At 35.5% G+C, this 25,423-nt stretch overlaps 1 protein-coding gene across 1 annotated transcript in view; it reads left to right on the forward strand.

Moving 5' to 3' along the window:
• LOC128862501 (myb-like protein A) overlaps window positions 1-25,423 on the forward strand; it is a 181,310-nt gene that overhangs the window by 124,564 nt on the left and 31,323 nt on the right. The window contains exon 4 of the mRNA XM_054101161.1: window positions 24,547-24,661. Within this exon, the coding sequence (XP_053957136.1) occupies window positions 24,547-24,661 (115 nt within the window). The remainder of the gene's footprint in view (window positions 1-24,546; window positions 24,662-25,423) is intronic.

Below are 25,423 nucleotides of genomic sequence, written 5' to 3' on the forward strand. Positions count from 1 at the left end.
ATTTGCAAGCATTGTTCGTTTGTTAAATTATGGACCAAATAGAAGATGTTTGACATTGAAACAAAACACGAAACGTGCGTCAGCTGTTTAAAAAGATAATAGCTAAAAAATCACCCTCTATATATATATAAAAGATCGCTTTGAAATCTGGTGATTTCAGCTGTGAGCATTTTTTGACAACCACCTGAGAGTGTTTTTACTAATTGATCTTTACAAGGGCTACGGCGACACCTGCAGCTAATAATAACAGTAAAAAATAAAGGAGTCTTGAAACGAAATAGATTTTGCTATTTTGAATGCCAATTGCAATATGGACCAAATAACTCGTTATGCAATGATTCTTAAGTTTATTCTAATTACAGCAGTAAAGAGAAGAAACTGACGAAAATAAATTTCTGTAGAGTTTTATGAATGGAATCCTATGGAATTATCACATTTTGAACCATAAGAAAACTTTCATTAAAGCAAAGCAACTGGTTGGTAACTGGTTTAAATCTTGCAAGTTTTTAACTGATTTTGTGTAACCAAAATTATGTCTGTTATAAAAAATTTCAGAAATATAAAATTTACTAAAGTCTTGTTCACCATTAAATTGTAAACCAATTGTGGACTTTGTTTAAAACAACTATTTGTTGTCTAGTTTTGTTTAAAAGTAGTTTCCGATAACAAAAATTAACACAGCTATAAAAAATTAAAAAAATGGAAAATATACTGAAACCTGCTTTCAACTGGTTGTGAACTAGTTTAAGTCTCACTAGTTGCAAAGAACTTTTTTGTGGCAAAAAATGTAGTATTTTATAAAAAAAAATTATAAATGGGAGATTTTAACTCACCCGCCTCCTTTGTCTATGCAAATAGGCATTTATTATTAATATTATTGTACAATTTACTTTTAACTAGTTCACTTCCTTACAGAGGATCACTTTAAGGCATGCACGCATAGGCACCAAGTGCTAACTTTACAAATTTCGTTTTTTACAGCTCTTTTGGCAATTCCTTTTCGTGTGCTCTCCTTTATGTTTGTGTTTTAAATATGTGGATTTATGTAGGTCATTTTGGCAAATTATTTGCTGGGAAATTGTTCAGTTGTGCTTCGACCTCGTTAGCGGTCTATATGGTTGTGCAGTGTTGTATGTTTTGTGGTCGCTCATTCCTTCCTGTCCTGCTGCCATGATGGTCTGCGTATGAGTATTTGCCAAAAATTTAACGCCACCATCACAGTTTGTATCTTGAGGAAACGAAATTAGGCAGCCGCTAAGCGCTATGGCGACCGCAAATGCCTGGCAAAGTCAGAGAAGGGGAGAGAGAGTAAGAGAAGTGGTGAGCAGAGGAAACTGTCAGAACAAACGCGTTTGCATGTTTTTAATGGTGTTTGCTCTTTTTGAATATTTACACTTTTTCTAATATTTTTTGGTTTCATTTCAAAGAGATTTACATTTTACGCCAAAAACTGCAATTAGCTGGCTTAAAAGTTAGCACTTGTAAAACACAGTTGTTTTTTTTCGAATATTATGCATGCATATATACGTATAAAGTTAACGTTGAGGATGTATGTACATACACGCGCGTCTGTTTTTGTTTATGAGAAAACCCATTTCATGTGAAATTTGCAACTATGAACGCACAACATAAAATTTAAATAATTATTACAATAAAATTAAAATGAAGTTCTGTAAAAGGTTTTGTGCGCAAAATTTGGAATTTCTATCGCCGTGGCTCACAATGGGCGAAATGGGAAACTAACGGAAAAAATTAATATTATTAATTAATTGCTTCTACAATAATAAAGAACACATTTTTTTAGTTGTTTGTTATTAATAATAAAAATAGTAATTTTTTTTTTTATAATAATTAATCAAGGAATCATTTCAATATTTCTTTTGGTAAATGCTTTTTTTGTTACATGAGTAAGTTTAGAAAAACAATTTTGTTTTGCTCACTTTTTTTAATACTTTTTTACAAATAAAATATTAATACCAAAAAAGACTTAACTATACTCACACCTGGAAATTCAAACTTCAAATTTAAGAGAAAATGTTTCACCTTTATGAATGTCCAAATGTTCTTGTTACTTAGCAGAATATTCAGAGTACATATTAGGCTAGCATTTTATTTGTTTTGGCATACCGTTTTGGCATCCTCGTTGGAACACCTGCTTCAGAAACTAAAAGTTTTCCATTCAACCATTTCTTGTTTCTATTTTTCTCGAATCTTTTTCTAATCCTATTTGACTCCTTTCTATGTGAAAACACAAAAAAAAATCCTTACACAAAATTGCGGAAAAAACACAAAAATCGGTTGAAAAAAAAATCGGTCAGTCAAATGAGCTCGTATTTCTGCCATGAAAAAAGCATCTCCTAAAAAATCTGCCTTTTGAAGGAGGCATAAAATTGACGCACATCACAAATAGGGGAGGAGCTCGGCTGGACACTCAAGAAGGTGTAAGCGCTAATCATGTATATACATACATATACACTTTAAAACATTTTTTTTTTTGCATCCGTTAATTTGAAAACTTACAGCTGATCGAATGTAAGAGTACAAGGTGATGAAAAATTAATCATCCAATTTTGTTTTGGAATAACTTTTTTATTAAATTGATTTTGAGCAATGGAATTCTATATTTCGATCTTCACGTGCTTATCTGCTTGTGCACCACAGCTGTTTAGTTCCCAAGTGCCACCATGTACATACACTGACAACAAAACAAAAGCCATATCAATAGAATTGACATTCAAATGCAAATTAAAAACTGTTGTATTTTCATAATTCAAAATTTAAATTTTCTCCGCTAAGTCGGTTGTTTCGCCCGCTGTGCAGCGTGGAGCTGGTTAATATGCAAAATTTCATAAAACATATTTATTACTAAATTTTTGCTTTGATCAAAGTTTGGAAAAAAACCTGGTTAAAAAAGGGCGTACACTTTTAGTGTAGAGAAACTATTATATTCCACTAAAAATTCATCTCTGGTTTGCATCCATGTAAATGCAAATATGCTTGTGTGAGTGTGGTCTGGTGTGTTTGCTTATACATATCTCAACAGCTTGGCTGAAAACGTAATTAAAGTTAGTTAAGTCTCACCAGCAAAAGCCTTGCAATTGCTCGCAGCTGCCACTGTGTACTGGTATCGCAACTAATTCTCTGCCAGTGTAGCTGCAGTCCAATGAATAATTCACAATTTATTAATGAAAATTCATTACTTGGCATTTATGAGATTATCTTTATGGATATTGTCTGATTTATAGCCCATAGAGTTTGTTGGATTTGTCTAAATTCAGCTACGTGAGACTTAGCTGTGCAGCCTTGATTTCGGAATATGTATCTAAGTGCACTGGTATTAGCAAGAATGGTGGGGGGTTGATTTTAAGGGTTTCCATGTATACTATTTATTGTTGGTTTTACATGTTTATTGTCGGAAATTAAGCAAATAATTTATAAAAGTAAGCCATTTACCAAGCAAAGTTCACTATGACTGACTGGGCTTATTAATTAATAACACTGCGTGGCAGTGACTGGGAAATTTTACGGAGACTATGCACAAGTTGTAGGTCTAGTAAAACTAAGAAAATGGGATGGGACTTATGGATTGGGGAATACGTTCATAGCGTTTCTATATTTTCTTTTACTTTACCACGATTTTTTGTTGTTTCGCAAATATTAGTATTCCTTCGATAGAATCTTTTTTGCTCTACAGAACTATGTTAATGATATTTTGAGGTATTTCCCTTTTTCATTATTTTGAGGCTTAGAAATGGAATACCCAGGAGGCAAAAATCAATATTTTCGACACCTGCTCTGTTTTGTTTTACATCGAGGTCAAAGAACAGCCGAAGTATCCGAAGCTGCCCGGGACATTTGCGACTTGTATGGAGAACTTGTCATCGACGGGTCTACAGCACGGAAATGGTTTGCAAAGTTCAAAAATGGCGACTTTGATGTCGATGACACGTACCGTAGCGGGAAGCCTTATGCATTCGATGAAGAACGTCTCAAATTACTTTTGAAGAAGAACGGTCGCCAAGCCAGTCTTGAATTGGAGGAAAAAATGAAATGCAATCATAAAACGGTTCTCAATCACCTTCCTCCAATGGGGTTTGCCGAAAGGTTGGGAAATTTGGTGCAGTCATAAACAGCGATTTTAGTGCCGATTGTCACGAGAGATGAGAAATGGTGCCTATGCTCGAAAAGAATTTCACGGCCAACAAGGCCCAGCTATACCGCGTCAATGAGGCTATTCCACTGAAAAGACCTGATCGACATGGTCAAACCATACTTCTTCACGACAACGCCAGGCCCCATGTTGCACAAGTCGTCAAAGCCGCACTCCAAGAGCTCGAATGGAAGGTCCTTCAGCATCCGCCGTATTCTACGGATTTTGCACCGATCGATTACCATCTTTTCCGCTCCTTATTGATGTAATTATTATAAAAGTCTTCGGTAAAAACGCTACGAACTTATTGCCCAACCTCACATTTCCTTTATAGCGCTAAAAAAAATTATTTAAATGCACCAGTATCATATTTCTCGATATTTCTCAAAGAAATAATGAATATAGTCGATCGATATTTAAAAATGAATTACTGTTTTTATCTGAACAATTGCTCCATATCTAAAAAATTTAAAAGAGTTGAATTGGTAGCTGAATAAAATATTAGAACATTGTGTTCCACGTACATAAGACAGCACCACTAGTTTAAAAAACTTCCAATTAGGGTTATAATGATAGCTAACAAAATTGATAAGCGGTGAAGAAATTAATGAATAACATTACCGAAACCACAATTTTGAAAGAATTAGAGTTTCCCGTGCGGCTTGCATTCGCAATGTTCCCGTGTAAGAAAATCATCGACATTATTTTTATCTGAACCACAATTCTTAAGTAGTTCGCAGTGCTAACTACGATTTAAATATTTTATTGTTGAATAGCTCAAAATAGCTCTTTGCATTTAAAGTTCGACCTGCCTCTAATTAATCGAAAACAGCGCTTGGATTCTTCAGCATGAGTGTGAGAACTTTGTGTTTTGAAAGCCGTCACTGTTTGAATGAGAAAAGTTTCACTCTGTTTTTGTGAATGAGTGCGAAAATTTTTCATGGCACTGTCAACTAGCTTAATGTTGTTGCTGTTGCAGGTAAGGTGTAGTCACCGGTCGTTATCGTCAATCTCACCTCACGGTAGGCCCAAGAATCATGTTGTTTTAATGGGGTGTTTCCAAAGGGAGAGAAGTGTGAGATGATTGGGCTTGAGAGGGTTTGAGAGGGATTAGTGCGGTGTAGAGTACCTTACGAGGCTCACGAGGCTTTACTCTTCATCTGTGATAGTTGGTGACGGCATTCGAGAGACCTGAGTTAAAAAAGGGGGTAGGAGACTGCCGATGAATGTCATTTAAGGTATGTCTACAAACTATTTGGTTCAGTACTATCACAACGTATTGTGTACCGTTTTCTTACTCAAGAGTTTTGATAAATGGCTTTGTTTTGCAAACACTAATAGTATGAATAAAATTACGGTTAAAAAACGCGTGCTCGTCTTTTTAAATTCAGAAATTAAGGAGCAGTGCAGCATTACAGAGCTTCAAAGTCAATAAAGCAGTTGAAAACTATTCAGCAGGCCTTGATCCTTCATACTTATATTATTTATTCTTTACATTCACGCTTTACTCCTCCATTCCAAGTATGTATGCCATGGTTGCAAGGCCTATTCTATAGCACGGTGGACTTTGGAGAAGTGATAAATGCCAAATCCCATTTTCTTAACCGGTGGTACGTATACCTTAGGCGCCACACTCTTGGACATACCACCTATAGGCATTACACTTTTCAATAATACAGTTAAAAGTACCTTAAAGCTTAATACGTATGCTAGAGCGCTAATCAGACAAAGATAATGCCTTTAGTACAAAAGGAACAGTGGTAGTGAAGCTTTGTCTACCAGAAATTAGCCTTCATAACAGTTTGACCACCGTATACGTGCTTTACTTTAAGTTTTTGCTTAACTATTACCCAAATATTTTCAATAGGATTGACATCAAGCGATTGTGCGTCAAGCGGATCGCTGTCTTCTTTTAAAATCCGAGGTTGGATAGTTCCAGCACGATAGGAGTATTACATATGTATATGAGTTAACTGGAGCCCCGCAAAAAAATTTGTGAATTATTCAGTGCAAGCAGTGACCCACTCTTAAAAAACAGAATATGTATTACCATCAACTACTATTAAGTTTGATGGAGGTAGCTCCTGATCTTAGCGTTTCTCACGAATCAATTCGCAACATTTTACACCTTCAATTGGGTATGAGACGCGTGGCTGCTCGACTCGTTCCAAGAAAGTTGAATTTCTTTTAAAAAAAATCATCGGAAAAAGGTGGCTGATGACATGCTTGAGCAAGTGAATTCGGACCCTACATGAGTTTTTGAGTTTGACATGCAAACCAATCAACAGGCGGCTGAATGGCGCTATCCACATGAGCCGAAACCCAAAAAACCACGTCAAAGTGAAAGTCATATTACTCGTTTTTTTTGATTCTGATCTGGATCATGGTGTTGTGCACTCGGTGTTGTGAATTCGTTCCAAATGGTTCTACGGCAAATAAAGAATATTATTTGGAAGTAATGCGACGTTTGAAAAAAATTGTGTGTAGGAAACGGCCCAATTTGTGGAAAGAAAACTCATAGATAATGCACCGTCTCACAAAGCTCATATTCCGACCAATTTTTTGACCAAATATCATCAAACAACTACTGTATTTACCGGATTTAGCCACCTGTGACTTTTTCCTTTTCCCAAAACTTAAATTTCCACTCCGTGGATGCCGCTTGAGTCCATAGAGGCCATTAAAGGGAATTCGCTGAAGGAGGTGAAGAAGATCTCTTCAAACGCGTTTAACAGGTGCTTTCATGACTAGACTAATCGTTGGTATATGTGTATTGCTTTAAATTGAGCCTATTTGGAAGGCCACAAAGTAAGGTTTGATGATTAAACAATTATTTTACGTTTTATTGAACAATTCCCGGTACTTTTTTGACAGAATGTAATGGGTTTTTCAGTAAGAGCGCTTCAACTTTTGAACTTTTTTGAATAAAACACAAACGGTTTGACTTTTTTAACTAATTTTTTTTTTTATTATCGAGTTTGAACATATACATTTAAGTATGAAATTCGATTTCTTTTGCATGACCACCGCGCGCACGTTTTACGAAGTCCAATCGTTGAACCCAATTTTCGACCACTCTTTTGCATAAAACGGCCGAAATTCCAGCAATTTCGCGTTCAATATTGGCTCTGAGCTCACAAATCGTCGCCGGCTTGTTACTGTAGAGCAATGACTTCACATAACCCCAAAACGGGACGGCTTGTTAAATGAACCGTAAAATGTCCGTAATGCTCTTAAAGTAGCAGCAACAGAACGATTATTTTCATAAAAAATTTGCACGATTTGCAATCGTTGTTCAAGTGTGTAGCGTTCCATGATGAAATGTATACTAATGAAGTTTACAAATGCCAAGCGAAAAATAAAAAATATTGCGTCGTTCGCCCTCCCTATCGGAAAAAAGTTGAAGCGCACCTATTGAATAACCCTATATGTACATTATTATGCGTATGTGTATAGCATGCATGTGCAACGTATGAAGGTACAGTAATGAACACTGAACTTAAATATTTCTTTTTGGTTCATATTTTTATTTTCATCCCGGCAGTACTATACTGTTGCCAATTCTATTGAACCGTTATTCTCATTTGAAATTGGAAAATGATGATATTGATAAATGCTATTTAGTTTAATTTTAATTGAAATATTTTCAATACAAGTAAAATTGAAGTGAAATTTAATCATATTATAATGTGCCAAGCTAGGGAATTTGCTGAATCCAATTTGAAGGTAATGAATGGCAAAACTGTTTCCTTACGCTTCTACCAAGTTGCATTGAATCATTTTACTTTGTTCAAAATTGCCCATGCAGTATTACACTAAACCTGACTCAAAAAAATGCGTTTGTCGCCAGAGGTGTGATGTTATTCGTATACTTCAAAAAAACTTTGTTGCTTTCGTTTTTTAATTTCTGTTTTTTCTCTCATCCACTCTTTAGCAAATCCTTTTAGTCCTCCTCACTTTATTTATAGTGGACTTATATTTTGTGTGTATTTTCTCAGAATTTTTCAAAGAGCCACTTTATCTCGCTTGCAGTTTGCGTTTCTTGCTTTTAATTTTTTTGCTAAGAACTCAAATTTTATTAATACTGTTTATCTTCTCTTCCTCCTTCTGACGCCGAGTACTAATTTCTGCCATTTCAGTGGCATTCTTCAAGTGTTTGCCCTTTTGAGACTTTGTTAAAGTTCTGCTTATTAGCTAGCTTGTAAAGTTGTCAGAGTAGTTGACATTGTGCAGCGGTCTGCCGTCTCAATTCAAAAAGAGCAAAACAAATTGCGAAAGAAAGAAATAGAACGATAAACTCTGTTTGAAATGTGCTTAATTGTACATTTAAGTTAGCAAGTAAGTGTACATTAAAAAGAAGAAACAAGAAAAGCATGGTTTTATTAAGAATATTAATTTGTTAAACCGATTGCTTTTTTTCTAAAATGTAAGGAATGCACTCAAATTAAAGTAATCACATAGGATCCTATTTGGTTAGTACTTAGTAAATACATGCGTTTTAAAACTCTAATTAATTGCTACATTAAAAGTTTGAAGCAGAAAAACCAACACCTTTTTAAATCCCAGTTCAAAACAAAATGTTTAAGCGCCAATATACGTATTTTTGGGTGGATTGACTGTGCGTACAATACAAAAATACGAAAAGTAAACACCTTTGATTCAGTTATTAAAAAGGCAAGGCAGTGCTAAATTTGCTCTGGAACGAACTTTATATAGCCGCACACATTTCATAAATAATAAATAAATATAGAATAATATTTAAATTGGGCTGGCTGTTAATTTTTTAATCAAACAAACTCATGGACAATGAAAGTCAGTAGTATCAGATCGATGAATGGCAATTTAATCTTAACATATATTATAAAAAGTGGACATGATTTCTATCTGATCTCAATATTACTCATGCCGTATATAAATTTTGTGGTGCCTATATCCATTCACGATTGCTTGGCCGAGCTGTTTCTCTTATGTATTTGTGGGTTACGCTTTGATTTGTTCCATACAAGATGGTGGCAGCTACAATTTAACGCCACCTCCGAGTGGCAGATAGTTTTTATGAGAATTTTTTTATGGAAGAATTACAATCGACGGTTTCCCATTGCCTGTTGTAGGGCGACCGCTATTAGAAAAAAAAAGTTCTATAATTTGGTGTTCAAAATCCCCAGCGGGGGACTGCAATGTATGCAGTGCATTGTCAATAGTTGCAGAGGCAAACGAAAATTTGATGCTTCTATAAATCTCTGTATTAACGAATATGTCAAGCCAGATTCTGGCAAAAATTCAAATATATAAATTATATTTGCTATCGTTAACAAAATTGTAATTTTTGAATTATAACATTAGTTTTAATAAATAAATGTGAATCATATTTAAGTTTAATATTAAGTTATTTTTCTATATACATAAGTCAATACATTTCGGTTTCTCGCTTTTCTTACCTTTCGCTATACCCTTTCGATCGTTGACTTTATATCTACAGCTATTCTTTCTGCTTTTCTGATTTCTCACCTATAATCTCTCTAACTCTCCACTGTTCTTTCGTTTCCGCCATTTCTTTAATCTTTGTTTTAGGCATTAATATAAGGACAGAAATGAATAAACAATACGATGTTTTAACTCTAATTTCGCAACCAGACAATATTGATTTAATTTCGCGGTTCCCTAAGTAAAGTTTTAAGAAAATAATAATATCGTCACAAACTAGTGAAGATTTTTCACAATGTTTTTTGGCTTTCTCAATTTGTTTACACAATTCTTGATATCTAACTATAGAAGACCTAAGGCTACGTTGAAATTGTAATGCACGCTCTATGTCAGGATCTGAGGATCGTGAGAATCATGAGAAAATGTTGTTTCAGTAGGGCTTAAATTATTCTAAAATGTACTTATTGGATCGTTTCAGGTACATATGGATGTAACATATGGGCTAGAAAAAGACCCGGCCCTAACAAAGAAAATACGTTTTTTGTTCTGAAAATTCACTTTATTCATAAACGTAGTTTCCATCAAGGACAACCCAATCAATCCAGTGCTGCTCTAATATTCCATACCACGTTTGTAGAAAGACTTATCTTTTGCCTCAAAATAGCCCTGAAGGTTTCTACGGTAACCTCTTCATTCGAGCGAAATTTCATACCGACAAGCATTTCTTTTAGGTCTGCGAACAGCGGTAGTTGCTGGGAGCCAAATCTGGCGAATCCGGTGGATGTGAGAGCAATTCGAAGTTCAATTCATGTAATTTTGCCATTGGTCAGAATCATCAACACGTTCTTGTTTTTGGTCAACCCACTTTCAACATAGCTTCCTCATAGTCAAATGCTCATGTAATATAAAGCCAACACCTTCTTTTGATATCTTTACGATGTCAGCTAACTCACGCTACTTCACTTTTGGAACATTCAAATGATTTTGTGGATTTTTTCAATATTTTCTGGTGTTACCGCCTCATTTGGAAGTCCACTGCGTTTTGCATCATCGGTACTTCTACGACCACGTTAGAAGTCAGCAAACCCTCGTTTTATTGTTGTTTCTGATGGAGCAGAGTCCCCACAACACTTCTCAACCTTCGCTTGAACGGTATTTTTCCCATCAAAAAGTGGTGTTAAATTAAAAAAAGAAAAACTTTTTGATTTATTGTTTTGAAAATAAACAAAGTAGCGTCACTCTTAGCACAATAATTCACGAACTAATGAATAGAATATCATGAAATTCTAACAGCTATCTTCCTAAGGTTAGTACTAACTGAAAAAAGGTGAATGCAATAAAACTAGTGCCATCGATGTGTCAACCCATGCGCTATAAGAAAAATATTTGATTTTTAAGCCAACATGTTTTGTATAGAAACACTTTTTTTTGTCCTTTTGTAAATTTGTGTGAGAAAGAAAATTTCTTATAAAAAAAATTTATTTGTGGATCGTTTATTTCAAAATCGTGTACAAAAGACCGCGTAAAAAACGAATTAGGTGTAATTCATTTTCATGATTGATGCCAAGTCGAGCCTCCTTAATATAAATACATAAAACTAAGTAAATTACTCCAATATCGTGCACACTATTATAATTTTCATCGACTGTGACCTCGTCGCAAATGTAGTTTACACCTAACTACATAACAGTTCATTAGCGTATGAAAAGTTTTGCCAGCAATGGGTGAACAATTTTCTTTTTATTGCAAAGCATTTCATTTAGCATAAAAATCAGCCAATTTGTCATATTTGACGTGTATAAAAGTAGTATTGAAAAATTTCGCTTTTGAAAAGATGCTCATAAATTTATTACACTCTTTTGTAAATTACCACTTTGTTGTTGGCTGACAAATTACGGTGTGTAAAACTTTTATCACTTCACAATTTTCACTCTATGGTGCATATGTACGTATGTATGGAATCGTATAGGTATATACCTGAGCTGTTTTAGGAGTTCATAAGCGTGGGAAATATACGTACATAAATATGTTGGTAGTAATTTAGTAAATTTTGCATTACTGTGTAAAAAGTAGGATACATAGTGGAACGATGGGGTCGTAAATTCAACTTAAATATGTGTGTATCTAGAAGTTAAGGTTTTATGTGTGTGCATCGTCATGTATTGCATTGTATTGTATATGACGCTTGCTGTGATCAATAGATAATAGACTCTAATGAAGGAACGCAGAATCAGTACATTAAAATATTTTTTTTGGAAGATTTTAAGAATGTAATACAATATTACAAGACAATTTTGAAAATCTTTGTCTAGATGTCTGAACACGCCAATCTCCGAAATGGATGGCCCGAATTCGATTGGGCTTTCACCGATAGATGTAAGCATTTTCTAAGTACGTTATGGGCTAAATTTTATTTTTTATGAATTAATTTGCTGCAATCTAAATCTCATCAACTTTTTACATTACATCAACAGCTCAGGTCAACAGTTGGAAGTCTGAAAATGGTATCAACACGACTCTATCTACTTGAGGAGAGACTGGTACTTCAACTTCATTTCATCTACCTACCTATTCTCTCCTGGTGGAGCTGACTTCAAAATATATTTAAAAATTCCTTTTGTAGACCTATTTGGTTCAAGTTTAAAACATAAAGTGTCCAGGAGGAAATAAATATTTTCCCGTAAAATTCGCCATCTAGCCGAACTCAGAGCGAGAAGTTTTGAAAAGTCCTATTTCAGGTCCATTTAATTTCAAATTCAAAACACACTAGAAAAAGAGAAAATATGGAAATGTATGATATAAAATAGGTATGAATAGAATATGTATACAATAAAATATAATAAATAGGTACATATGGATGTTGCTTTAAAATAAAACATGTAAAAATATAGAATTTATTCAGGTTTCACTATTTATATTGAAAATACAGTTCTTAACAATTCTATGTGAAAAACGACATCATTTAAATGTCCACGATGAGCACGTCTACTCGTAAAATCCCCCAAATACTCGGTCGATGAATGACTAATTGTTGAGAATGTCGGGATATCGAAGGTTGTTCAGCAACACAACGCGCTACAGCAGCAATACTCTCAACAGAACGTCCAGTTTCTGATCTACCAGTCCTTTTACTATGTTCGGCAGAATTAATTTCTTCAAATTTTTTCACCAATTTTTTAATTGCGGACTCAGTCGGATGATTATTTCCACCAAAAAAAATAAAAATTTTGCGATATATTGTTCTTAAAGATCGACGATTTTCATAATAAGTTTCAATAATTTTAAAGCGTGTTTGTTCTTCTTCTTAATTGACACAATGACCGCTTACGCGATTATGGCCGAATTTAACAAAACGCGCCGATCGACTCTTTCTCGTGCTAACCGGCGCCAAATGAAGCCAAGTCCTTCTCCACCTGATTTTTGCAGTATTCGGTACTGTTGATGTCAGAATCACTTTTGAAGTACCCTTTTCTACATAAATAAGTATTTATTGATTCATTTTGTGACATTATATAAAGCTCATTGATGTCTCTTTGTTTATTACTTTGCAGTAATAACACTAAAAAATAAATATGAAATGTTTACTCCTTACATTTTCGATTTCACTATTCGTCTGAAATCATATGGACTGGTGACTAAGCAAATTATCCATATACCTATCAAAGTTTTCAACACAACTAACCCCGTGTGATCAATAGTAAATCTTCCAAGCAATTTTCGAGAAACCTGAAACCATCACAGTTAAGATCGGATAGCCACTGCATCGTCGGCCAATCGGGATTGTGTTATTCTTGCCGATCAACTAGATACATGTTTGTCACGCAAGACATTTTACAGTGTTCAATGTGGCAATACATCTCGAAAATTTATAGCGAGTATTTTACAAACATATGCGTTCGCTCTCACTTTGCTGTATGCTGAAATGGCACGCTATTATACTTAGATCGTACGATCGAAATCGTTTCTCTGTGTAACCGAATTACAGCGAATTCCACTATCTTCAATTGTTCTTGGTAAATGCCCATCCCTCGGCGTGGTTTCATTAACTGAGAACTGTTAATGCAAAAAATTTCAAATCTAAGCAGAAGCTAACATGCCACATTGATTGTGATAGAAAACACGTGTTAATTAATGGCAAACACAAGTAGTTTCATCGTTCGGCATCATATCACCCAATCGTACTATATACGACGCATTTGACAACGAAATACAAGAGAACTACAATACAACCCCAAAGAGTTAGCCAAAATAGTTCGTACAAATGTTCCAACAGTTCAATCAACAACAATAGATTGCGTAAAACTCTTTGACCACCGAAAATGGATACGATCGCTGAATGAAGTTGCCCTATGAATCAACGACTCACCAAGCATAGTAGGAACATCGACCGGATTCATTAGAATATCCCCATATTTCTGTCAGTCCGTGCTTACTAAAACTTTGAAACCAAAACTTCAATGAACGAATGCTCAATATTGATGTCGTAAAACAGAGTTGTCGATGATCCCAACCGAACCATTCAAAATTTCCAACTATAAACAAGTATAAAACAGTCAACTATCCCACTGAATTCTTGAACTTGCTGGAATTGCTTGGACAACCACCTCATACTTTGGAGTTAAAAGTAGGCTCAGTCATCAGGGTGTTACGTAACCTTAACCAATATCGACTATGCAATGTAACAGGACTAGTTATAAAAGAGCGAATAAATAACCTCATTCAATCAACGATCAGTAAAAGTAAATATAAAAGAGAGGATATTTCAATTCCGCATATTCGAATGAATCCAATGGACTTGCCATTTGATTTTAAGCGGCTACAATTTCCTGTTAAATTCGAACTTCCGTATTTCACGTATAAACAATTATATGTTACATGTTGGCGTGTCAAAAAGTTATCATCTTTGTACTTATATATTAACGCACCGGAGAAGAAAACAAAAACTGTCTTTTATCAGAATGATTTATAGTGAATAATTACATCTAACTTTCATGTATGTATTATATAAAAGCCATTTAATTCATTTGAATGACTAGCGAACCTAAATATTAACGAGATTCAAATTGTTCACAATGCACGCAATACGAGGATCGTTCGAAAAATTCGAGCAAAAATAAAGACTACTCAATTGTTTGCGATCAACCACTTCATTAAATCCTGTTGTAGTTTGTTCGAGTAATAGGAGTTCTCCAAGTCTGAAAAATAGCTACTTGGTTCTGCTATCACCTCCGCGTTAAATAAATAAATATATTCCCCCTTAGGTGCCAGATCTGGAAAATAGGGGGGATATGAAACGAAATGGAGCTCTTACTTACTTACTCATATGGCCGGATCAAGGATCACAACCCGTTACCGGTTTTAGGTCGACTCCTAACTTGCCATTCGAACATCTTCTTTGTTCAAGCTCATGTATCCATACGCTTGACGTGGCTCATCGAGCGTGAGCGCTGAATATTGATGTCCACATCGACGTAGAGCTCATACAGCCTGTGGTTCATTCGGCGGTAGTAGTTACGGTAGTGTCGGTGCCAGCCCTATTTCCATTGATTTTGTGACGGATGCCAAACACAAAGAAAACTACCGATCTGACTGAAACTTGGTTTGTGTTCTTTCAATAGATACCACTAACTAAACATAACCACGATTCCTGCCAGTGGTGCCATATCTCTGACGGTGCATAGACTTTTTAAAAGTTTCAATAAAATAAATTGTAGGGGGTACGAAGCTCACCGAGCCATCTTCTAGGTTAATAAAGGGTGTTTCTTGAAGAGCCTAAAAACTTAAAATGATAATACAGAAGAGAAATATTGGTAGAATGATTTTTTTTATTATACGAGGTGTGTTCGAAAAGTATCGCGAATTTTGAATTTTCGCAGATTACGTATATTCGAATTTCGATTTTTTTGTGGCGATATGTTGGTACTCATATCTCTCACTCATGCCGACGAGTTCCGCCATTTTGAATGTTTAGTTATATTAGTTGTTGACAGCTGTGTTGCTTGAACGTGTTTCGGCTCGTCTTCGATTTTTACCTATTCAAAAAGATGGATCAAAGAACCTGTATCAAATTTTGTATGAAAAACGAAAATGATTTGGGCATGAGACGGATCGCCGCAAAATTCGTACCAAAATTGCTCAATTTTAACCAAAAGCAGCATCGCATGAACATTGCTAATGAGATGTTGGACTCTGTCCGCGACATCGTTGCTTGTGCGCTACTTTTTGGTCAAAAACAACACACGAATGATGCCACAGGAGGAGGAGCTTAAAAAAAAAATATATATATATATCATATATTAATTGGGTGTTTGGCCGAGCTCCTCCTCCTAATTGTGGTGTGCGTCTTGATGTTGTTCCACAAATGGAGGGACCTACAATTTCAAGCCGACTCCGAACAGCAGATATTTTTTTTCCTGAGGAGATTTTTCATGGGGGGTGACCGCTATTAGAAAAGACTTTTTCTTAATTTTGATCTTTCACCGAGATTCGAACCGATGTTCGCGCTCTGAATTCCGAATGGTAGTCACGCACCAACTCATTCGGACACGTCGGTCATGTAGTCGAAGTAAAAAGGCCAACAAGCTGAGAATGTCGCCGAATCGACAGTACGGTATCTTTTCAACACTTCGCTCTGTGAATTTTTCGAACGGATGTATTATTTTTTTTTTTCAAAGTAAATTTCCACAACGTTGTTCTGGCGTTAAATGACTCACCAAACCTTTCTGAATAGAAATGTTAATACAGTTTGCCACTCTCAGCTGTCAAACCATAGTTATCGATATAGATCGTCATTATACAAACAAAAATAAAGATGATAAAAAGGAATTTTTGCTTGATTGTTCGTATCTTATGCGATGCCGCTTCATCCGATTTCGATGAATTTATTACTTGCTTTTGGCACCGTTGGTGAGTAATTGACAGCTTATTTGTGAACCAAAAATATGTATTCATATTCATAACCTGGAAAGGTCTTGTACCAAAACACCAAATCAAAAGGTTTGGACTGGATGGCATGTACCGTAGTCGAATTATTGACAAAGGTGATAGGCACAGCACATCGTACTGCTATGGAATGGCACGTACGTAAGTATCCTAAATCGTAAATCCGATAACGATTGCCTTTTCGTAAAGAGAAATGTACGTTTATTGGGGCCAATGGCCACCGCAGAATGCACAATGGCACATTTATTTTGCATTCCTAATTACTAGCTATCTTTTAAGGGACTAACGAATGACGTACTAAATATAATGCAGAGGGATCGATGGTCTACTAGCTAGTCCATGCAAATGTTACGCACTTGTATCGAAAGCATTGCGAGTTTATTGGGCTGGGAGTAGTGGAATATACCAGTACATTTAATGTATGTGTGTTATTATTATTTATAGACGAACATTTGACCAGTGGGCATGCAGTGTTGAAAGGGATAGTGAGAGCTGGATCGGACGACCAAGCATTTTACGCTAAAATGCTCCAATACTTCCTCATCTAGTTACACAGTCAGTTAAATGATTAGTAGGCGCCGATACTTTTTTGCGCCATTTCTACTGTTTTAGTAGTACACAGTATTGTAATTTATATCTATATATTTGCGTAGAACAATCATAATGCCTTCTATTCTTTAACAAGTGTGTACCTAATTTTCCATTACCTGGAAGTGTCAGCGTGAGCACACAAATATACGCTACCTGATGGTGTAATAGAGGTAAAAATATTTTTGTGAAAATGCTCATGATGAAAAGCAGTCAACATGCGTAAATAAAGAAAGTACCTAATTAGTTCTTAAATTCTGGGCACATGGCCAGGCAGAAAGAGTTTCCATCATACCTAAAAGAGAGTTGTATTCTTTCGGCAATTCAGTGGAATATGTCCTTTTGCTTGTAAACTTTACCTGCATAACAATGCCTCATTAAGGGTTTTTAAGTTTGAAATTTTACATATGTATACCATACATTTGTGCAATACCGGACGTAATTATGTTGAAAAAGGTTTTTCTTGAATAGCTTCAGAATTCTAAAGTGCGTCAATATTATATCAAACTAATTCTAAAGCTTCTGGGTGGCTAAGGCTTTACAAATCCTTTGCAAAGGATTTGTGTGGAACGAGTGTTCTAAAGAGATCGCTTAAAACGTTTGATCCCACTGAGAAATATTTGCGATCAAAGGTAGTGTGCTTATTGCATTGGCTAGCGACTTTCGATAAAGTCTTCCTGTGATACCTCCATCAACTCCAGCTGTTGAGCTGTAGTAGCGAATATTTCAGGAGTTGTTGTTCCGTTCGGATTTTCATTCACTTACATTGAAAAGTAATTCTCAAACAATATTTTCTCATTTATTTTCTATATACTCGGAGCAGTAGCACGATGAGTAAAAGCTAGTGTAATATAAAAACCATAAAAGATCGCCATAATTATTCATCCAGCGGATGAGCATATTACTCAAACTTACAATAAAATCCATCAGAAATACCTACTACCAGCAACAAAAAGACATATGTCGACTTGAATTTTTCAGAATCTTCAAAAACCGCCGTGTGGTGTATTGCGTTTTCACCATGCATATCTATTTAAAGATATCTATAATAGCATAAACGTATACTATTGAGCACAATTGGAAGTGAATAGTCACTCAAATGCTATAAAATGCTTAAAATTTCGAAATAAGTTGAGTTCAAACTTTTATTGGGATTAAATGAATTTGCATAAAAAAATAGTGCTTACACAGAAAGCAAATACAAATGTTTGCTTTTCTTCGCTCTGGAAAGTAGGTCACTCATACGCCTCGTAACCCTTGATGTACACATCGTCTCACACACTTTGTTTCGATATTCTATTTATATATATATATATATATATGTATATACACACATATATGGCATATACATACATTCTTATGCAAACAAATGGACAAGGAATTTTTTACAAAAAGATTATTCTTAAAATGTGCATGACATCAAAAGAATTGCAGATGAGGTTGCGTATACGCAATGCTGTACGTTTGCTTTACGAAAACAATTGAAAATTCACTTTAATAGTAAATGACCAGAAAATAAAACGATCAAATGTGTAAAGCATAGCCGTGCATGAGATGAGTTGCTGAACGAGCGGACCATTTTTTTTATGTCAGAAAGAAAACACCGAACCAAAGAGTTATCCGAAATGTGTTTTTTCCTGTATTTGTTCAAAGCCAAAAGTGTGAATGCATATGTTTCAGATAAGATAATTCATATCAAATATTACAAATCAAATAGTTATGATCGCGAGTGGGATTAGACAGATTTTTTTCAATAAATTTATTTCAGTGCATTTATATACATACGTATATACATACATATAGTATAACCCCGTTGGTGTTTGGATGTATTACTAAGTTCGGAACGAGTTTATTGACTGTATTCAGAAATATTGTAAGATTTGAAAACAACCTGAATTGCTGAGTGGTGCTAGAGCAAATAATATTTTTAGATTGGTTGGCTCAGGACGAAAATCGCTTGGAAGTGTTAAACCAGACGGAGATTGGCGTTAGATGAACTTCTTAGAGTGGCTAAATAGAGATATTCTTAGTGCTTGATTCCTTTTGGGTCGTGTTTGAACGTTTTATATTAAATTTTTTTGCGGGCAGTTCCGTAAGTTTTTATATCTATATATATAAAAAGAAGTTACATTTCCTTGGTAATCTTATAACTCAAGAACGGGCTCACCTATCCAAACCAAATTTTTAGGCTTTGTTTGGACTATTCAGTAGATGGTTTGTGTTTTAAAATTTTAAGAATCGGATACCAGGGTCTCGAGAAATAGGCCAAAACGTGAACCCGGGTAACCCTAGGATGTGTTTGTACAATATGGGTAGCAAATGGAAGCTGCTGATGATTCTATAGTATAGAGTATTTTTGATGCCGCTCCGTGACTAGGGTCTCGAGATATCGGCCAAAATGTGGACCCCGATAACTTAAGGATGTGTTCGTACACTATGGGTAGCAAATGGGAGCTGTTGATGATTACTATAGTATAGAGTATTTTTAATGCCCCTCCGTAACTAGGGTCTCGAGATATAGACCAAAACATGGACCTGGATAACCCTAGGATGTGTTTGTACAATATGGGTAGCAAATGGAAGCTGCTGATGATTCTATAGTATAGAGTATTTTTGATGCCGCTCCGTGACTAGGGTCTCGAGATATCGGCCAAAATGTGGACCCCGATAACTTAAGGATGTGTTCGTACAATATGGGTAGCAAATGGGAGCTGTTGATGATTGCTATAGTATAGAGTATTTTTAATGCCCCTCCGTAACTAGGGCCTCGAGATATAGACCAAAACGTGGACCTGGATAACCCTAGGATGTGCTTGAACCACATGAGTATCCATTGTAAGTTGTTGATAAATGATAATGAAAAGAGGACTTTTCTTTTCGCTGGGTAACTAAAGACTCCAGATATAGACCAATTGGGAACTCGCCTTCAGGTTAAGAGATTGCATTCTCATGTACTACAACCAGTTAAAATGTTTTTAAAAATTCAGATCCGTTATCTACATATATTTCTCGAACTTTACAGATTCAAGGTCAAATAAACCATAGAGCTGGGTCTTTGCTACCATTCCCAGATGGTGACCATCAATTTTTGCAAATATATTTTATTGGTGATGAGAATCGTGAATTAGATCAGCGCTGTGCAATTTCGACGAATACGAGAAGATCAATCGTGAATGAATTGCAAACAATGTTCCATCAACACAATGAATTGTGGAAATTGTTCAAAGTGGCACTCGATCTGATGCCCACCGATGGCCACAAAATCATAATAAAAGCCGATAAATCACCAATTGGGAGCACGCCAGACGATTCAATGTACCAACGATTGATGAAGTAGCTATTGTTGTTGCAGTTTCAGCCACGAGATATTGTTTTGTATCGTAGAAATGAGCAATAACAACGTATTTCAGAACTCTATCGCTGTTATGATGCATTGCAATACCCCATTTTGTTTTGGAGAGGGGACGATGGCTATCATATCAACATACCAATGATAAATCCAACAACTGGTACATACACATTTTATTTTTGTTTAAATATGATCAAACAGGTCAAAAATCAACGAAAACCGTCAGTGCGATGAATTTTTATTCATATCGATTGATGATTCGCCCTCAAGAAAACAATTTTATTTTGCGATGCAATCAACTTTCGCATCAATTTTTTATCGAATTGCAAGTCATTTCGGACGCAAGTATAATAAAAAATTGAATGCTCCAGGAGGAACTGGAAGAACATTTTTAACTTTATTTATTTTAGCATAATTTATTTTGCGTAAAAAATTGAAATGGAAATTAAAGAATCAAAGTTTAATTACAAGTTTTTATCGGCTCTTTCACCTTACCTGTATATAGGTGACCACCACAATCAAATTTTAAAAAAGTACAGAAAAGGCTATTGTGACATCTTTAGAAAGTATGTTGAATGAAAAAAATCAACTAATTCAACTGTTTAAACATTTTACGAGTTCTATAAAGAAAACTTAATATGAAAAATTTCTTGCGATATAAAAAAACATTTTATGTATGGTGGTGCGAAGCCCACTGGGAAATGCTAGTAAACAAATAAAAATAAATGTTTATAGTTAGGTTAGCCTATTTAGCATTAAGCCACACATAGATCTTTTGGTCTCTAGTGATACCAAATGGATACCGACCTCTATGAATACTGAAAGTAGACATCATGTAGGATGTCAACGATTGAGTTGGTCCTCCAGACCCTCAAACAGTGGGGCTCCCAGGTATTTGAAATGCGTTTTTAATAATGCCAGACAAACGCACAGAAGGTGTTCTAAAGTTTCCTCTACATCCTCTCTGCATTTACTGCATTTATCTGTGTTAGCAATCCCTATTTTGTACGCATGTGCAGCCAATAGATTATAACCTGTCAGCATACCTATGATAGTTCTACAGCCCTTTTACGAGAGCGTAAGTACGAATTGGGTCAGTTTTTTGTCGTTAGTTCCACACATAACTTTTGCTGTTTTGCATGTGGTCAGATTAGTCCACCTAGCTTCCACTCGCTTTTTCATGTAGTCATTTATTTCATTGTATACTGTATTTAGCGGTTTTTGTATATCGTTCTCTTGTTCAAATTGTAGTCTAGCAGCACTTTTTGCTATCTCATCTACTATTTCGTTTCCCATAAAGGTACCTAATAGATATGTAGTCCTCTGTTTGCGGCTATCCTTTCTATGGCCTCTCTTCTACGTTGAACGTTTTTGGACTTAATACAATATGAGCTTATTGCTGCTTACCTGTCCACGTATATATTAATATTGTGTTCATTCTTGTTCTTCTGTAAGCAAGCTCTGTGGCTTTATTTTGCATAATATGATCGACATAAACCTTTTTTCTGACTTATTGTCAAATTATGTGGCATCCATTGTGAAGAAGTATTTTGACGGTCACATTGTCATGCAATAATGGATCTATGCCAACATGACTATTTCCCAAGAATGCCTCCGACTTATGGTATATCACATGTAAGTCTGGTAATCCCAGTTCAATTTTACTTGATTATATGTAAACTGATTTCAGACACAACACATCCGGCGCGTTTCATCTTTATAACCCAAAAGCGGAAGTGAATTCATCGTCAAACTATTTATTCTATAAAAACGTTTAAATTTACGATAACATTGTCAGATATGATATAATTTATGATAGCATGAGATAAGTGAAATAAAAAAGATCCTAATGTTTTTCTCTAGATGTCTTAAGATATCTCACGATATCTTAAAAGAGGAGTTTTAAGAACTTTTTGAAGCCAGTTCTGATACACAGCGCTCCAAGAGAAGGAAGTGAAAGTAAAGAGAAATGGAAACAGATAGAAAAAAGGAAGAGAAAGCGAAAGAGGAATGGGAAAAGAAACAGAAAGATAAAGTATAAGTGAAAGGGTAGGAGCGATAGAAAAAAAAGCTAATGAGAAAGAGTAGAGAAAGATAAACGGGAAGAAAAAGGAGGAAGAAAAAGTGAAAAGGGGAGAAAACGAATGTGAAAGTGAAAGCTGACGGAAAGAAAAAGAGGAAGTGAAAGAGAATGCAGACAGGAAAGAGAAAGATGAGGAAAAAAGAAAGAGAAAAAATGAAAAGGGGAAGAAAAAAATATAGAGGACGTGAAAGGAGAATAGAGAGGAAAGTACAAGAGAATGAGATAGAGGAAGGGAACGAGAAAAAGAATTAGAAATACAAAATTCAAAAGGCAATAGAAATAGAATTTGAAATAGAAAGTGAAGAAAGTGAAAATATGGAAAGTCGTTGCTGGCTGCTAAAAAGATTTGGCTTTTTTATGGACTTAAGTGATGATTCTAACAAATCTGTTTAGCAAACAGTTCGGCGCATATATTGACGAATAAATCGATGAAAATCTTTAAGTCGTACCGGCATGTGCGCACAGCATACTTACGCAAATGATGAAACAAAAAATCGTTGAGAACTCTTTACTTCGCACAATATTACAATATAAAGGGTGATTTTTTAGCTATTATCTTTTCAAACAGTTGGTTTAAACAGCTGACGCACGTTTCGTGTTTTGTTTCACTGTCAAACATCTTCAGTTTGGTCTATAATTTAACCATGAATCGTCTTACAAACGAACAACGCTTGCAAATCATTGAAATTTATTATAAAAATGCGTGTTCTGTTAAGAAAGTTTATCGCACGCTTCTTCCATTTTATGGTCAGTTTAATCGACCCACGGAAGCGGCTATTCGAGCTATTGTGACTAAATTTAGAACCAAATTTACATTATTGGACATCAAACCACCAACACGCTTACGTAGAGTGCAAACTGAAGAAAATATCGCAGCTGTATCGGCCAGTGTTAATGATGACCATCAATTATCGATTCGTCGTCGATTGCAGCAATTGGGCCTCTGTTACTCAACAACGTGGAAAATTTTGCGAAAGGATTTAGGTGTGAAGTCTTTCAAAATACAGCTTGTGCTAGAATTGAAGCCGAACGACCTACCGCAACGCAGAATTTTTGGTGAATGAGCTCCTGGAAAGTCGGCCGAAGATCCACTTTTTTATCGAAAAATTGTGTTCAGCGACGAAGCTCATTTTTGGATGAATGGGTACGTAAATAAGCAGAATTATCGATTTTGGGGTGAAGATCATACTCCTTCAAAGATGCTGCGAGTCGTAACGTAACTGTGAATGGTGAGCGCTACCGTGAAATGATATCCAACTTTTTTTTGCCCAAAATGCAAGTGCATTGTGGACTTGTTGAGAGGCGAGTTCGGTGAACATTTTATTTTACTTACTCTACTTATATATGAAGTGGTTGGCAATGCCACCGAAAACTGGCAATGGAATCATCTTCCTTGTTACATCGCGTTTAATATAATATATATTTTATTCCCCTTTTTTTGAACAGCATTTATAAAACCACTGAATTACAACTTTATTCGCTTGTTACCCATGGAATTTGCGTTTACCCATTTTCATGCAATTATTCTCTATACTTGTAAGGTGTGAGCATTTATATGCTAAATTTTCGTATATAATATAAACATACATATATTACATATATATTTAGATTCCCATGAGACCACTTTTGAACTGCAGCTAGTTGCCCGCAAGAAAAAACTTTCTGCAATCAAAATGCATAGCATAAACTTTCTTTTTAGTTGAAGTAAGTGCATGGGAACTTACGTTAACATGGTGTTATAACATTATATTGCATATAAAAATATATGTGAGCACTGATATGCGTATAAAAGTGCTTTCTTAACCTACACATATTCGTACACTCCAAATTTTACTCAGCTCACAACTTTCACTAATATCGAATAATCAACATGCTTTGTCGTTTATTTTTACCGCCATTTGCCACAATCGTTACGAACTCAACAACTCGATTTGCACCTGCCACATGCTGCCAATTGTCACATCCCGTATAAACTAACTATGAACTTCATGCCCGCTTATATGCGTACAGATATGGACCCCACTTTGAGGATGTGCAACGCGTGGGACAGCCAACAAACATGACGGTGCAGGCGGGTAGCAGCATACATTTGAATTGCAGAATATCACTGCTGCAAGATAAGACTGTAAGTAGTTCAAGTAGAAATAAGTACAAGTATAACTTTCCGAAAGAACAAAAACGTAAAACTATGATTAAAAAAGAAGAAAAAACGACCAAAAAAAAAGTAACGCAAATCACAGAAATTTCTCACAGAAAATGAAGTAACCTCTACGATGCGTGCGTTAGTGCCTTAGCCCCATACTTACGTGCCAGGCAGTGTGTACAATTTATTCTTGCCACACGTTAGCTGTAACTGCGCTACATCTGTTGTACAAAAAAACTGAGCGTATGTACATCAGGCAGGTTGCACTCGAATAATTTTCAAGTGAATGAGGCTTAAATCTTAATCATTATTTTTACAACTTTGTTTTTGTTTTGTTTCGCCCGAGGATCTTGAGTGACAGGCACAGTGATGAGAAAGCGTAAACGGTAAAGGTTTCCTTGCCCCAAATATTAAAGTTTCTCAAATATTAAAGTCTCAACTGTTTTCAGTCGACTTCTATGCCTTGGCTGCAGCAGCAGTAACTAATCGGAAAATGAAAATGTACCAATGTCAAACAGTTATTTAAACACGTTAGGGTACTATGTAGTCCAATCGATGTTGAAGGAAGTTCTGATGTACAGAATGCAAAGATGTGGTCAACATTCAATCGTTAATCGGCTTTCCGTGAATTCGAAGGAATCAACTAATTTTCTGACGTTATAAGAGATATGACAGAGTTTGTTTACAAAATAGTTTTATAAAAATTGAGATTGTGTTGGTCATACATGCCATCAAATTCCCTAT

Source organism: Anastrepha ludens, chromosome 4 (genome assembly GCF_028408465.1).
Source record: "Anastrepha ludens isolate Willacy chromosome 4, idAnaLude1.1, whole genome shotgun sequence".
Classification (NCBI taxonomy): domain Eukaryota; kingdom Metazoa; phylum Arthropoda; class Insecta; order Diptera; family Tephritidae; genus Anastrepha; species Anastrepha ludens.